At 36.8% G+C, this 14,873-nt stretch overlaps 2 protein-coding genes and 1 long non-coding RNA gene across 3 annotated transcripts; 1 reads left to right on the top strand and 2 right to left on the bottom strand.

Moving 5' to 3' along the window:
- Nucleotides 1-1,468: 1,468 nt before the first annotated feature.
- On the bottom strand, nt 1,469-4,873 carry LOC124160846 (mRNA export factor GLE1). Its single transcript, XM_046536939.1, has 3 exons — nt 4,143-4,873; nt 2,862-3,185; nt 1,469-2,292 (listed from the first exon to the last, which is right to left on the bottom strand). Exons 1-3 carry the CDS (start codon nt 4,787-4,789, stop codon nt 2,145-2,147), a joined length of 1,119 nt encoding a protein of 372 aa, XP_046392895.1. The 5' UTR covers nt 4,790-4,873; the 3' UTR covers nt 1,469-2,144.
- Nucleotides 4,874-5,031: 158 nt separating this feature from the next.
- LOC124160848 lies at nt 5,032-5,957 on the bottom strand. The gene is made up of 2 exons (XR_006865247.1): nt 5,728-5,957; nt 5,032-5,655 (listed from the first exon to the last, which is right to left on the bottom strand). It is a non-coding gene; the product is annotated as an uncharacterized LOC124160848 (long non-coding RNA).
- Nucleotides 5,958-5,960: 3 nt separating this feature from the next.
- Nucleotides 5,961-13,762, top strand: LOC124160847 (peroxiredoxin-2). The gene is made up of 5 exons (XM_046536940.1): nt 5,961-6,153; nt 6,231-6,348; nt 12,607-12,846; nt 12,937-13,102; nt 13,187-13,762. The coding sequence occupies exons 1-5, from the start codon at nt 5,991-5,993 to the stop codon at nt 13,247-13,249; spliced, it is 750 nt and encodes a 249-aa protein (XP_046392896.1). The 5' UTR covers nt 5,961-5,990; the 3' UTR covers nt 13,250-13,762.
- The last annotated feature ends 1,111 nt before the right edge of the window (nt 13,763-14,873 follow it).

Here is a 14,873-nt window from a genome sequence, read left to right as displayed (position 1 = left end):
GTAAAAAATATTAGTTTTAAATTAATTATAAGAAGCAGAGACTAGAATTTTGACATACCTTTTATTCCATTGAATTGGATTTGTTTATTGATGGTAAACAAGCTGAGACAGTTCATAGTTACCTATCAATTTTGATTACACTGGACATATAGAAAAAGAGTCCCCACTCAAAAAGACGTATGCTAGACATCTAGTAGATTTTTATAAAATCCACTAAATTGAAAACATTTTCTAGACTTCCAGTAGATATTTTCTAGACATCTGGTGGATATTTAAAATATCCAAGACATTGAAGATATTTTCTAGATATCTAGAAGATATTTTGCGCTATGTGGGCCCAAGATGGCCAAACTACCTCCGCAAATCGTACCGAGACAACTAGAGGCCATTAATGCAACCACGATTACGTACATGGAATGACATTTTCAGCAACAAATGTTTCACGCTTATTTTTCTCTTATACACCTTTAATACGCTGTAATTTTCAAGATAACCATTAGTTAAGGCCATTTTGTTTATTATGAGAGCATACCTAACTGTAAATAAGAAAAAAGGTATCCTGAAGGATATGAACAAATGGTGCCCATCACTAAAACCTCTCTATAGTGAACCTCCATACCTCAAATTGCCCAAATTTTGGTCCCCTCCATTACTATGTAAAAAGGTTTTACTATACATACATATTATAATCCTGATATTTTTCTTATGTTTGCAAGTATTAAATTTCATTGAAATAACATTGAAAATCAAAATAATCCTCATGAAAACAACAGCACTAATGCAGGCAGCCAATCAGACCCGTAACATTTTATCTCAGATTTTGCCATTTCAATCTTGGTTGCATATGCAGAAGCAAAAATTGCTATTGTTAACACTTACACTTGTCATCTTGCGCTCGTCTTCGAGCGAGATATTAGGGAAAATAAGCATCTCCTCGAAGGGAAGGATCAGGTGCCGGAAATAAGGAGTCACTCTGACCCAAAAATAGTGACTTTGAGTTGTGTTGTGATTGTTTAAGCAATGTGAGTTATAAAAAAAAAATTAAAGGTTTATTTATAAATTACTGAACAGAGGTAAGCAATCCATTGATTTTTTTATCTTTAGTCCTTTATTTTCTGCTTTTTCACTAAAGCTATGTTTATTGATTTTTTCATCGCCTACTTTTTTTTTAATGCAATACAAAAGTGAAGTTTTACATACAACTATCGTTACATTTTTGGGTACCTTGTTGAGACTCCTGATAAAAGATACCAGGGACCTACTTGCTTCATGAGAATTCAGTGTGGCTATATGTATTTTATTTATGTTATAATGGGGTAGTGTGGTAGCCTGGTGGGTAGAGCACTTGGCTGCTGATTGAAGGGTTGTGCATTCTAAGTTTGGATGAAACCATGAAACACATCGGTAGAGGAGTCAATATGAATTGACACCTTAATGAATGTATGATATCAGAGACCTGTGGCTTTGTTTGGGGTAGGCTCTTGGTGAGAGATGCTCTGAAATAAGCATGAGATGTTCTGCCTATGCATGATTGGCTGGCTTGTAATTTTTTAATTTACGTGCAGATGCATTGACCCGGCAACTTTCGGAGTAACATGTGCATCAAACAGGGTTATCCACCCTTTTTTCTATCATGGGAAAAAACTGATGACAAATGTAGAATAATGCTTAAGAAGATCAATCCTTGGTCTTCCTGACCAAACACAGCCCTGGGATCTCTCTGTGACCCCGACTGTCGTATAACATTATGTGTACATGATAAGTAAAGTAATTAAATAACGTGGAATCTACCTTGCTATTTGTTCAGATCAAGGCTAAAATTGGGTAATACTTATGTAATTGGCATGCCACAGAGGAAACTAGTTACCATATATTCTACTTTAAGAAATTCCCAAGAGTAGTCTTCTCTAGATCCAATTAATGGACACACTACTGATGTCGGTAAATAAGTAGAGGGAATGTAAACTTTTGGGTTGGTACCTTAGGTATTACTCCAGAGGATGAGTTAAGATAAATATGCCATCATTTACAAGTACCAAATCTAACATCCCTCCATGAATTAAATAGCAATATCAGGCTGCAGGAACTGTAGCATAAGGAAGGTGTAGCACTCTACTGATTTTTTTCTCAGTAATCCATTTCCCTCAGCGGCCAAGATAAATTTTGCATGTGTTTTTCATGTGCACATCTCTCTCCACTACATATCTTTTATGTGATTTCCGCATACTCCTGAAAGTACAACTCTTATGTTTTCCTGGTGGTGATGATTTCTTCACTTTTGTGCGAAGCCATCTGAAAGTGAAGCATGTTTCAGCTGGTAATATTAAATGAACAGTCACTCTTTCAAAATATAAATAACATTCTTCATCGGTAAAAGATTTTATTTTAAGGAAATCATGCCTTGCAATTACTATCTAATATAAGTGAATTTAATTTCTTTGAATTACAATTATTTGAGTACTTGGAATACAAATTTTTCAATAGATTGCAGATCAATGAGTTAATAGCTTATGTACCCGAGTTCTGGGATGGCAAGAAAGAACTTATTCCTTTGGCAATAATATACAGTATTTCTCAATGAACAACTTCCATAATGCCCGATAAAGACTTCAACAGCAAATTGGGTGGCAGTGTTATGCTATATATCATTTGATCTCTATGTGTTGTGTTATAAACCATGGAAGCATGACCATGAGTTTCAATGGTGCTTTTGGAGAAACTTGAATGCTGTGTGAAGCTGGATAAAATTAGGTTTAAAAATACATATTTTTCCCTAGCTTGAGCTGAGACAGTATAAGGTATTCAAAGAGTTCAGGTAATGGCCATGTACCAATTTAATTATTAAGGAATACGTAGCTCACCTTTTAAATTCCCTTTGGCTCTCTTCAAATGTTCGCCTAAGTGCCAATTGCATCTCGTACTCCTTTTGAGCTTCATTTTGCTTTTTTTGCTGCCTTAATTCTTTAGCTTTGCGTTTCAGCCAAGCTTGAAATGCATTCTCAGCTTCCTCATGATCGTATACAAATTCATAGTTTTTTTTCTCGTCAGCTGATTTCTTTCTTTCAGCTTCCTTTTTTCTTAGCCAATCTCTGAAACTTTCATCATTTTCCTTTTTCTTTTGTTCTTTTATTTCCTCTTCTTTCTTTTTCTTCTCCCACAACTTTTGTCGGATTATTTCAGCTTTTCTATGGAAAACATATATTCATGTGGAATTGATTAATTTTTTACCATGAATGCAATTGAAATATGTGCTAATTGTAAATCGAGACTTAACTGAATTAATAAGATAAAAACAGCTGAAGTAAATGTAAGGCTCAAAATGCTTTTCAGTGTGAAGGGATGTATTTTAGTGGTGCCTAGATCGGTTCACATTATTTTCTTTACTGAAAATATATCACAAGGAACACTGAGCCACTAGGTTAAAATAAGCATATTAAAAAGGTTTATAAAATATCAATCCGTTAGATATTGCAAGCTTGATAAATACAAAGCCTGTTATTATGGGACATTTACTCATCATATCTATCATAAGCCACTGATGATGTTTTGTCTTTCTTGGCGATGTTCTACTCATTTTTAAAATCTCAATTTTTATCTTATCTTAAATTTTTTGGGTGTACAGCGTAGACCCTTGTTAATATTATCCTGTATCTCAAGTATAAAAATATCTTGACTCCAAAAATATAGATGAAACTCTCTCAATTTTTTCGTTGAAGCTTTCACGGGTCATTACAGCTGTTGATTATGATTTTTGGATGTGCCCTACACACTTATTGGGTTAGTTGCCCAACGTTTTGTGGCTTTTGCTATCATCTCTCACGGCCAGAGATTTGAACTCGGCCCAAGTTTTAGGCCTGGACTTGTCGCCTATTCTCAGTGGCTTTTAAAGAGTGACTCCGAGAAAGTTTGATTCATGTTATTTACTGGGAAAGTGTCAACTTTACATCTCAGAAAGTACTGAGGAAAATTTTTGATATTTAGGATACAGACAAATGTTACCAAGGGTCTACATAATTTACCTTGATATTCCCTAGCTGTTCATGTGATGTATACAAGTGATGCTTAAAAAATGATCAGCCTTTTGGAAATGAAGCATTCCGTAAGGCCCATGCATGCCAACTTGTAATGTTTTGAAAGGTTACCTTTTTCTTTCTTCCAACATCTCTGCTGTGAGACCATACTCTGAGTTAAGTCCATTGTATGCAGGCAATCTGGAATTGCTCCACTTGTGATGCATAAGGTGTTTATATTGGGATTTTTGCGATACACTTAATTCACTTTCATCCTTAATTGAGGAAAAGGCAGACTGGTTTTGGTGGAAAATATCTTCCTCATCTTGGGTTTCATCATCAAACTCAAATACTTGATTGTTAAAATTTTGTGGCTTAATTCCAATGAATTCCTCTGAGGGAAATGCAAATTGTTCCTCAATGTTTTCCTCCTGTTTTAAAATACTTTCATGTATTTCACTGTCACCTGTAGAGTCGAAGGTTACTCCACTCTCTCCATCATTGGCAAGTGAAATGCTATCCTTGCCCACATTTTCTTCAGATACTTGTGTGATGTGTTCAACCACAGAAAGTCTTTCGACTTCGTCTTTCCTTTCACAGGTTTCATTGAACTCCATGTCATTCAATATCTCACAGAATTTGGAAAATGAAATTTCCTGATTATCATGATCCAAATCCTTAAATTCAATTTGATATGAGGCATTACTTTGCATGCCAACAGGTTTGTTTTCTGAATCTGCCACATTGTTTTCTGCCTTTTCTTCAGTTGAGCTACCCATCAAAATGAGATTTTGACTGTTTTTATCGTAGTGTATTGAGTTGACATTTTGATTGCAATCAGCACTAACATCAGCTTGCTTCTTTTGCAGGACTAGCGAGTCTGAGAGAAGGCAGTAAGAAGATTGGTCACAATTATTTTTATTATCCTTTTCTACTCGGTTAGAGACATCCTCAGCACCTTCACCAGTCTCTCCCCATGCAGCTTCTGTAATTAAGATGTAAATATGTTTTTGAAAAACTCTGAACATTGAGAAATTTCACTACTAATAATTTTGAACCATACACTGCCAAATTTTAGTTCACACTTTACTTAGCAAAGCTTCGCTCAGATTTTTAAGACAAATGTTGGTTATGAGAATAAATGATAATGGTTGCTCAAAAATCGACTGACTTTTATTTATTAAAAAAACCAAAGCCAAGTAATTTTACCTCATATAAGAGGTTCATGGGATGCGGTTTTTCAACGAACCACAAGAAATAAAGTTTCTGGTACTGAGGTCAGATTCAACCATGCGAAGTAATACTGCTACCTGATAAACTAAGCTATCCAATACCTGATTGTTAGCTTCGAACCCGTTTCAGTCTCATCTTGCATTTTTACTACGAATGGGTACCTACTTCATGGGCAGGCTGAAGTTTTAAAGCAATGGAACAACTCTTAAGGAACGTCGAGGAATCCTTCATCGACCAGTTATTGATGCCTTACCTAATGAGCTCTCCCTATCAGGTTCATAGTGCACAATTGTTGGGCCAAATTTAACTCTGAATTCCTTGGTTTCCCTCGATGGAGTGTCGTCTTTTCTTAAGGCTTCATTTGCCTCCTTGACTCTCTGAGATATGTCATATGCAGGAATCCTTAGTTTAACTGCGTAATGAAAACTTCAAGTAAATCAAACTAAAATCAGAGAACTACATCGACTAAAAGCTTTGTACCAACACTGTGCTCCGTCTACTTTTCCGTCTGGGGTCGACGCATCCATGCTGGAGTAACAGGAAATCCAGTTCACAGTACGGAGTCTTAAGACTATTGTTAAGTTAAACAGGAAACAATTTTTGGTTTTGGACACTTCTTCGAGCTCTACGACGACAACCTTCGCCCACGTGTGGAGGTTGTTTACATTACGTTGATAACGTTGCTAGGCGACCGTAATATTTTCGTGATTCTTTTATTTTTGCGACGAGTTGCCACGCGCAGTGAAAATGGCTTCAAGTGCGTTGGTTTGCATGTTTTCTTTCTTATTTGCGGGATTAGTTCAAGTGGCATTTAGCGATGAATCCTGCTACTCTTACGCTGGAGGTTCAGTCTATCCGCAAGGTACCGGGAAAAACCTTGGGCATTCGTTGCAATGGACTAATGCCGTCAGTAAGTTATTGCCGGTAATGAGATGTCCTAGTGCAAGTGCTGTTAAAGGATTCCTTGTAATGATGTATATTTTCTAGTCTCCAAACCTGCGCCACACTGGGAAGGAACAGCTGTTGTGAATGGGGAAATAACAGAAATCAAACTTTCTGACTTCAAGGGAAAATATTTAGTCTTCTTCTTCTATCCTCTAGATTTGTAAGTATTGGGTATGAGCTACTTCGTTTTTGCCGTCTGTGTCCTTCTGCTAGTGTTATGGAACGATTAAGGTCTTTATATGTTTTCTGTGACAGAGAATTTAAAACTTTTTTGTAGTATACCAACCGGACAAATTAATGTTTGCGTCCCGGTTTTATTTAGAGCGTTAATCTAGTCTTCCGTGCAGCGATTCGATTGTGCATGCTGTTGGGGCTTATAATTTCCAGGGCAAGCGTCATATTTGTAGAATGAAATTTAATTGAGCCACATTTCTACCCTGCTTAGATTTTTCGGATTATAAAATTTTGAATTATTCCCGTATTGTTTAGTGTTAATGTTTTGTGTAGCCATCACGAATTCTGGTGAAGCTAGGTCATGCCTTTGATACGACACCATGTTTATTCGTAAATTTAGAAGGAAGGGCTAAATTGAATGGCAAGATTGAAAAAATACTATGATTGGCCTGAAAGGTTTTGTTGAAACTTCTGAGTGAAATGTGTGTACATATTGTGAGTGGATACAGGCTAGTGGTGAAGGTATATCTGTCCTCAAGTTTATCTATTTATTCTGCTCCTTCATTGGCCTAATCAGTAAGTAATTTCTGGTGACAGTCTTACTGATAATATTATCATCAATTGCATTTCGTATCTTATCAAAGTTCCTGCTTAGCCATTTGATTTTTTTGCCGCTTCTGTAGGTCTAGCTTTAGTCAGTCTCTCAGGACCATGTCATTGTATTCAAGATTCTGTGATCTGTAAACAGTTATTAATTAATCCTTAATGTATAAGATTTTGATGATAAGTAACGACTTACCAGGAGTAGTCATTGATTACATACCCCTGGTGTTGAATTATCACAAATATTAACTCTAGGTACATGTTCTAATGGGTAATCCTCAACAGCATTATTGATAGGTGAATGTTAGTGCATGTAGATTGATAAGGTGATTGTTTGAATCTATTCATATAGGAATTTGTGTGGTCATGTCGTTGGCAGATAATAATATGCTTCATTTTATTGAAAATAAATATTTATATGAAACAAAATTAATTTATATGGGTCATATCTTTATATGGGTATTTTATCAAGCCTTCCATCTGTCAGATGTATTGTGGTGTGGTGATCATCATGTATGGGGTACCCGCAAACTGGGAAAACTGGGTAAAGTCAGGGAAATCCATGGGTTCTCAGAATATTACGAAAGTAACTAATAAATAATTGTGGAAGGTTACACAGGATTTCCACTGGGTCAGGTTCTCCAACTCTATCTCGGCCGACGTTTTGATGGGCAAGTTATCCATCGTCTTTAGGGCATGAACAACTCGCCCATCAAAACATCGGCCGAGATGGAGTTGGAGAACCTGACCCGGTGGAAATCCTGCGTAACCTTCCACAATTCTATACACCGGGAAAGCCTACGATCATTCTACTAATTAATTAGCACCAGGGGTGGTCTGGCCAGGTCAACTGGTCGGTGATCACCGAGAGCCCAGAGATAGGCCTCACAACAAGTGGGGCCTCACAATACACAGGTTAACTTGGAAGGGTATACAAGCGATGAAAGGTGTAATAAGAAAAGACTGATAGTAATTGAACTAAAGTTTTTTGCTATTATAAATTCCTATTTTGTCATCAGTTGCTTTATTTACAACATACTCACTTCGTCAGTGTAAACAATAGTATTAGAAAAAAAAGGTGTCAGAAGATAAAAGAGAACCTGATGCTTTTTTGGAAGGGTTATTCAAAACCATTAGTTTAGGTTCTTTTTATAGATTTCAGTGCAGTTTCAAGGAAAGAATTCACTATGTAGATATTGGAAACACTATTTCACTTTTACCTAGTTGTTATGAACCAGAATAGCGTCAGAATTCATTAATGGGCATGCAATTTTGCAGGGGAGGACTCCCGAATCCCCTGGGATGGAAGATCCCATCATGAGCCCCAGCCAAGGGACCCCAATCACTCTAGACCACCCCTGGTTAGGGCTGTATACCTTGCAGCAGTGTGCTGTTGGTGATCTCTTCCTAAGTTCTCCTTGCCCAGTATGACTACGAAGAGTTTTGTCAGGATATCAGCTCCCTACTGTGACTCTTTGCTATCAAATGGAGATGAAATTGATACCATAAGGAATCATAATTTCAGTTGAGCACTTTAGCACATAACAGTCACACCCATGTAAATTAGGCACACCTGAGGATTTTTGTTTACTGCTATTTAACCTTCCTCTGACGCTATCCCTTATCAGAAGAGGACTTAATTGGTCCCAGGTGAATAACGTACAGCTGATGTGCGTTAATAGGGGTATGGATGGATTGGACTTACTCTATGTGTGCGAACTTAAAAAATGAGAGGTTCAAGGTTGTGTGAGCACCTGTTAAAATTATCCTGCTGGTCCTCATCCTTTCTAGTCGAAAAATCAATTGACATTATTTTTCTGATGCAAATAAATGATGAGTATGTAGTGTGTCAATTCTTATCCCCAATTATTCCGCAAAACTTTAATCTATTATGATGAGAATTTATTTTATTTGTATTACCACTTACTCAAATTTATTTAGGTGCACTTTTGGGATATATTCAAAACATGCAGTAAGCAATTTATCAGAATATTATTGAGATTACACAGGGAAATTATGTAGTTATAATTTGTGGTCAGCCTGAATTATAGTGGGTGCTATCTTAGTGGCAAATTGCCAGTTGTTTTTTTACATGTTCGCTGCTATGCACTACCATATTGCGTCTCACATGACCTCAAATGCTATTTTGTGAGGCTCCATTTTGCATATTGTTGCTCTGTTAAATAAGATGCTTGACACTAACGTAACAGTAGGTCCATTTAGGCCTGGCAAGGAACATGTTAAATTAGTTGAGTTGTGGCTTTCCCAAGTTTTTGTGGGCAAAAGGGTAGTTTCCTTCTTCAAAGAAAACGAAAGGCATTGATTGCGATTTGTTACCCACCATTAGTTTATCCATAATATAGAAATCGTTTGTTTTTATAAATCCCAGTTTAGACGAATGGTAATGGTTAATTTTAACCGCATTTGAAAAAGGCCAGATTGGTGCCCATGCGATGCCACTCCACATGATGTCTCAGGGACCTAGTTTCTATACAAGTAGATAGGAATTTTACATTGTCTGAGATTACCAATGCATGCATGAGGCACAGAGCTCAGGGAAACATCTCTTAATAATCACCTATTAAAACTGCCTATGGTTGGAAAATTTCCTTTGTTTGATAAGGTATAAATAATCCTTATTTAAGCCAAGCTAGCAGTCTGCACTGCAGCGGCACACATATCTTCGCCCCAAGGTCACCTCACAGGGTGGCAGAGGGAACCAAAATGACTTCACACAGGCTTTTCTCAGCATTCATACTTAGCCGTCGTGATTTCGCTCGCTTGAAAATTTTCACTTTTCATTTAATTGCGAAAAATAGATATTGTCAATTAAAAATCTAAAAGTGTGAGATGCATACTTCGGGAGTAATAATCTTTCGATTCGAATCTCAAAACTAGCAACTTTTCAGGATAGCAAAAAAAAGGATTAATTTTTTTTACTTGTACACTGAAATTAAAAACGAAAAGTTCATAAAACTGAAAAAGAAGCATTTATTTTCAAACAAAGTTTTTTTTTGCTTGTATTATATTTTTTAATGTTATTACACTTTGTTTTAACCTCTTCCCTACGCAGGGCGTGATTTCACGGCCTGAATTTTCTGATGCTAAAGAAGGAAGGCCGGATTTTCACGTCTTGAATTTTTCGAAGCAAAAGTCCAAAGGCCGTGTTTTCACGGTTTCGCGGTCAAGCATGCCAAGTGGGTCCCAACTGCCATTAGGGTCCCTCGGTGCGAGAGGTCCGACCCTTTCCTATTATCCGTGTGGGGATTACCTCGGCCCATTCCGGCTCTCAGTGTCCCACTCAAGGAAGGTGCTCATGGTCACTTATTTGTTTATAAGTTAAAATAACTAAAAACGTAAATGTTGCATTTATTGAAAATCAATGTGAGGAATTACATTCTGTATGTTCTGCTGATTGGTTCCAAATTTTAAATGGAATTCTAGCGTTCATATTAACGGAGTTGATCATCACCTAGAACAACTTTTGGAGACGCTAAGGTTAGATGTTTAATTGTCATTTTTATAACTTACTAGCAAGTTAATAGGAGCGATATTTTAATGATTTACATCTAAAAATATACGTTACTCTGTTAGCTACATTCTAAGTGTACATTTGCGGTGAAATTCGATAGAATATCTGATTTAACTTCTATGAAAAAAAGCCCTCGTAATGTAATAAAATATGATTCTCTCAGTTCTTTGTCGTGAGCCAAAATTACAGCGACTCTTTTTAATAACCTCTTACCAACCTTTGAATACAAAGGTATTATAAACAAATTTGGCTATAAATACTGATTAATGCATATCCTAAAAATTCGTAAATTTAATGTACCAATAGGGAATGTTTTGCATAATTAAAGATTTCATTCCCTTTAAAGTATTTGTTGGTCTATGATATAGTGCCGATTTACTGAAAACCCTAAAAATAACCGTAGAACTTCGTTTAAAAGTTCTACAGGCATTGCAAAATGAAAGGAATACATTGATGAACTGACATTTAATGCAACAGAAACAATTTAAAAAATTAAAATTGCACTGGTAACAATAAACTGACCGCAAAAGTACGCCGGGAGGGGCCGCCTTCGGGGAAAAGGGTCGAGGATTATATTAGCCCAGTTGCCGAGGAAAGGGTTCCGGACCCTGTTAGGAAAGGTCATTAAGGGGAGGAAGCGACTACCTGGACAGTCGCAAGCCGAGAAAAAACTCCGTACGGGGCGAAAAGGTTAAAGATACCTGTCTCAAACTGGCCAAATTTGAGATACGTGTTATTAGAACTTAGCCATCGATACGTAGTTACCCCTAAAAAAATTATCAAGGGCTTCAGAAAGATATTGTGCTATTGTTGCTAAAATGTGTGCCCATTCACAAAATGATTTTCCTCTTAATGTCTACCTTTGCAGAAAGTTAAGTTGCATTCTTGTTTAGGGGTCACAAACGGTGGCGGTGGGGTAAAGTCCTCGCCTGCCAAACCGAAGGTCGCGGGTTCGAGTCCCGCCTGGGTAAGTTACCGTTATCCAGGGCATGGGTGTGTGTGAATGTCCTTCATTGTCAATCGTTAATTCCCCGTTGTGAAAGGCCGTAAATGTGCTGTTTATGGGGCAGTGGAAATAAATAAATAAATAAAAAAAACACCTTAATGGTCGGGAAGTGAAAGTTTCTTATGAACTGGACAGCAGTGTAACTTCCAATATGAAATTAGTTTTGAAAAGACTACATATTGGGTTTGGGCATCCAAATTGATGATATTTTAAAAATTAGGTTTGAGTTAGTTGCTATTAAAGGCTATTATTAGAAGGATATTGTGGCGATCCTGTCGTTAGAAACAGATCTTGGTGTCCCTGATGGAACTTTTCTGATGGCCTTGCTTGAAAACAGCAAATCGTCAAGGTGGCATTCCATGTCGAATATACCAGAAAAATGGTAAAAACTAACCCATCAACTTGGATTTTCTTGAAATTTGGTACACATGGTTGGTTTACATATATAATCATTGATTTTATATTTCAGTCTAATAACTGTTACAGAACTAGAGCAACATGATTTCCAGCCTAAATGCAGTGTCGCAAATCCAGTTAATAGTTCGGGATTCATCTAGTGTATCATAAAATTGAAGGAGGGAAGATGTGAACAAGTCCATACTAATGCAAATTTTCTGCAGAATTCAAATAATGTAGTAGATTTATTGTAATAACATTATGAGGGTCATTTAAGCCTTGAAAATGTAAAGATAATTTCTTTATAAATCTCGACAACTTCAAGTAGAAATTACTTTGAACAGAGTATAGTTAGTGTCTCAATATTTTGAAGGGTATTATTGGAAAGAGATAAAAATTTCCTTTTTAACAGACTTAAAAATCTTGGGGAAAATGACACCTATACTGTTAGTCATTAGTGGTAGGAAAAAGGCATGGAATTAGGAAATGGTGGAAATGCAGGAAAAAGATGGTCGGAATTTTGTGATCATAAGAACATTTTCATTTTATGTATTTAATAACATAGACATACAATTGTACATTTTCCCTTCAACTCCCTATGTAATTATATACTGAATGGCACCTGAGTTTCGATTTTGATCACTTATTAATTCATGCCTTAACCTATGTGGATTAGTTTTGAACATGAATCCTTTCTTATTTTACAGCACTTTTGTGTGTCCAACAGAAATTTTAGCCTTTAATGATAGGATAGAAGAATTTCGGAAAATCAACACTGAAGTTGTGGCTTGCTCTGTGGATTCTCACTTCACACATCTGGCATGGATGAATACTCCAAGAACTGAAGGAGGTTTAGGAAAACTTAATATTCCTCTACTCTCTGACTTGAGCCACAAAATATCCAAAGATTATGGTGTATACTTGGAAGATCTGGGCCATACATTGAGGTATTTCGTGAACTCTATCCCTAGATAGTATGGTAATGCAATTTTTTTGCCTTTATAGTGTCTGATTAATTATTTACATTGATATTTTAGAGGATTGTTCATTATCGATCACAAAGGGATACTTCGTCAGATAACCATGAATGATTTACCAGTGGGTAGAAGTGTGGATGAGACATTAAGGCTTGTTCAGGCTTTCCAGTATACAGATGATCATGGCGAAGTTTGTCCTGCTGGTTGGAAGCCAGGTGGAGATACAGTAAGTATCCAGTAATGATCCCCATGCAGCTATTCTATTAAAAAGTTGTCAGCATTACATCAATACCAAATTTTGTGATTGCAGATCATTCCTGATCCTGTGGAAAAGAAGAAATTCTTTGGAAAACATGCTGATGGCGACATGTAGCATGAAGACTTTTTGTGTTATTCTTCAACCGGCAGCGGTTACTTTGAACAAATTAAGGTGCTAGCTGGTTAAAATCTCTCAACATTACATCACATGACTTCCTTCTTAGTTACTTGGACTCAAAATTGTTATGGTGTGTTTCAAAGCTCACAATTATGTATGTGTGCCAGGTTAGGGTTACAATATTGCTCACTTAATACTTTTTTATTGTGCTACTGTTTTTACACATTTAAGAATGAAACTAATTTGGGTCCAAAATGACTTCAGCTTTAAACAAGGTCTTTCCAAATCATTTATCGAAATAATTCCAGTGGTTTAACAGACACTAAAATTTAAAATCCTCAGCACTGATCCTGACTGCTGTCACCTGTGATCTCAAATAAGGTATTATGGTGCTGTTCAGTTGTTTGTAATTCAAGGATGTTGTCATCTATTCTGGTGCGAAGTCATTCTGTATTGGTTCTTCTGCAATTATTTTGTGTTAAAAAAAGTGAAAAACTCAAAACAGACTAATTTCTGCTTTTAATTTATTGTTTAGTCATCCTTATTCCCTCTCTCTATTTATTCAGTAGGTTCAAGAAATATTGTGACAAATAAAGAGTAAGAGTTTTGTACGCTAAAGAATTTTTCTCCACTGGGATTTGGTTACTTACAGGGGCTGTTACAGTGTTAAGTTACAGAGCAATGAGTGTAGCCAAAAAAAGGGAGAGTGAGGTTTCAGGAGGGGATGGAAGAAGGGTGTTTTCCTTGTCTGGTAGTAGGGAGTGCAGCTACTCCACCTAAATCCCAATCTACATCCTCTGTATGTTTGGTCTTCGGCTCTTTGGTTTCATCACAACAACCTGACATTCCAAGGGGGCAATAGCTAGTACTTTAGGAAGCCTGAGGGTGGGGTGCTTTATGCCTGTCTGTATCACCTGGTCACCGCATAGAGGGTGACCCAAGCAGTCAAAGGGGGTGAAGAGGAGTTAACTTACTGATTGGAAAGGCCTTTTACTAGCTTTTTGGATAATTTGTACATATGTTCCCTCTACTAGAAATACTCCTCTTTGAATTTCCTCTTGATGTATTTCTCAGGGCAGTCGTCACATTTCAGTGAGTAAGTGCCATTTTATTGTAGGTTAGGAATGTTGCCTTAGCTGTTTACCATATGTTTGTCTAGTATGGAAATAATAGAGAATGCCATGCTAAAGTTATCATTTAGACACTTTTGGCCAATTAGCCCAAGTGAATGAAGGATGAAACAACCCTTGCCACCAATGTTGTGGACTTTTAGAAGCCGGAGCAGCAAAAATTGCTCCAAGTCTATAAAAGGTGAGAGATGTATTCAGATTATACCCTATTTCTTGGGGAAGCTCTGATCTTATGCCATATGCCAAGGAATTTTTCCTGGCATATTAACAGTGCCAAAGGTCCATGGCATTGGAGTAATTTTTAAAAAGTGAAACTTGATGCATAATAAGTTCAAAATCTGTGAAGCCTCAATTCTTTTATAAATGGCCAATTTATTGTTTGTACTATGAAAAGTACTCTGTTTTAGAAGGCCTCTCATCATGTGACAAACTTTTTTTGTCACATGATGAGAGGCCTGTAGATGAATTAGGTTTCTAGGCTAGAAACCTAA

Source organism: Ischnura elegans, chromosome 6 (genome assembly GCF_921293095.1).
Source record: "Ischnura elegans chromosome 6, ioIscEleg1.1, whole genome shotgun sequence".
NCBI lineage: Eukaryota > Metazoa > Arthropoda > Insecta > Odonata > Coenagrionidae > Ischnura > Ischnura elegans.
This window is presented reverse-complemented; position numbering and strand designations above follow the sequence as displayed.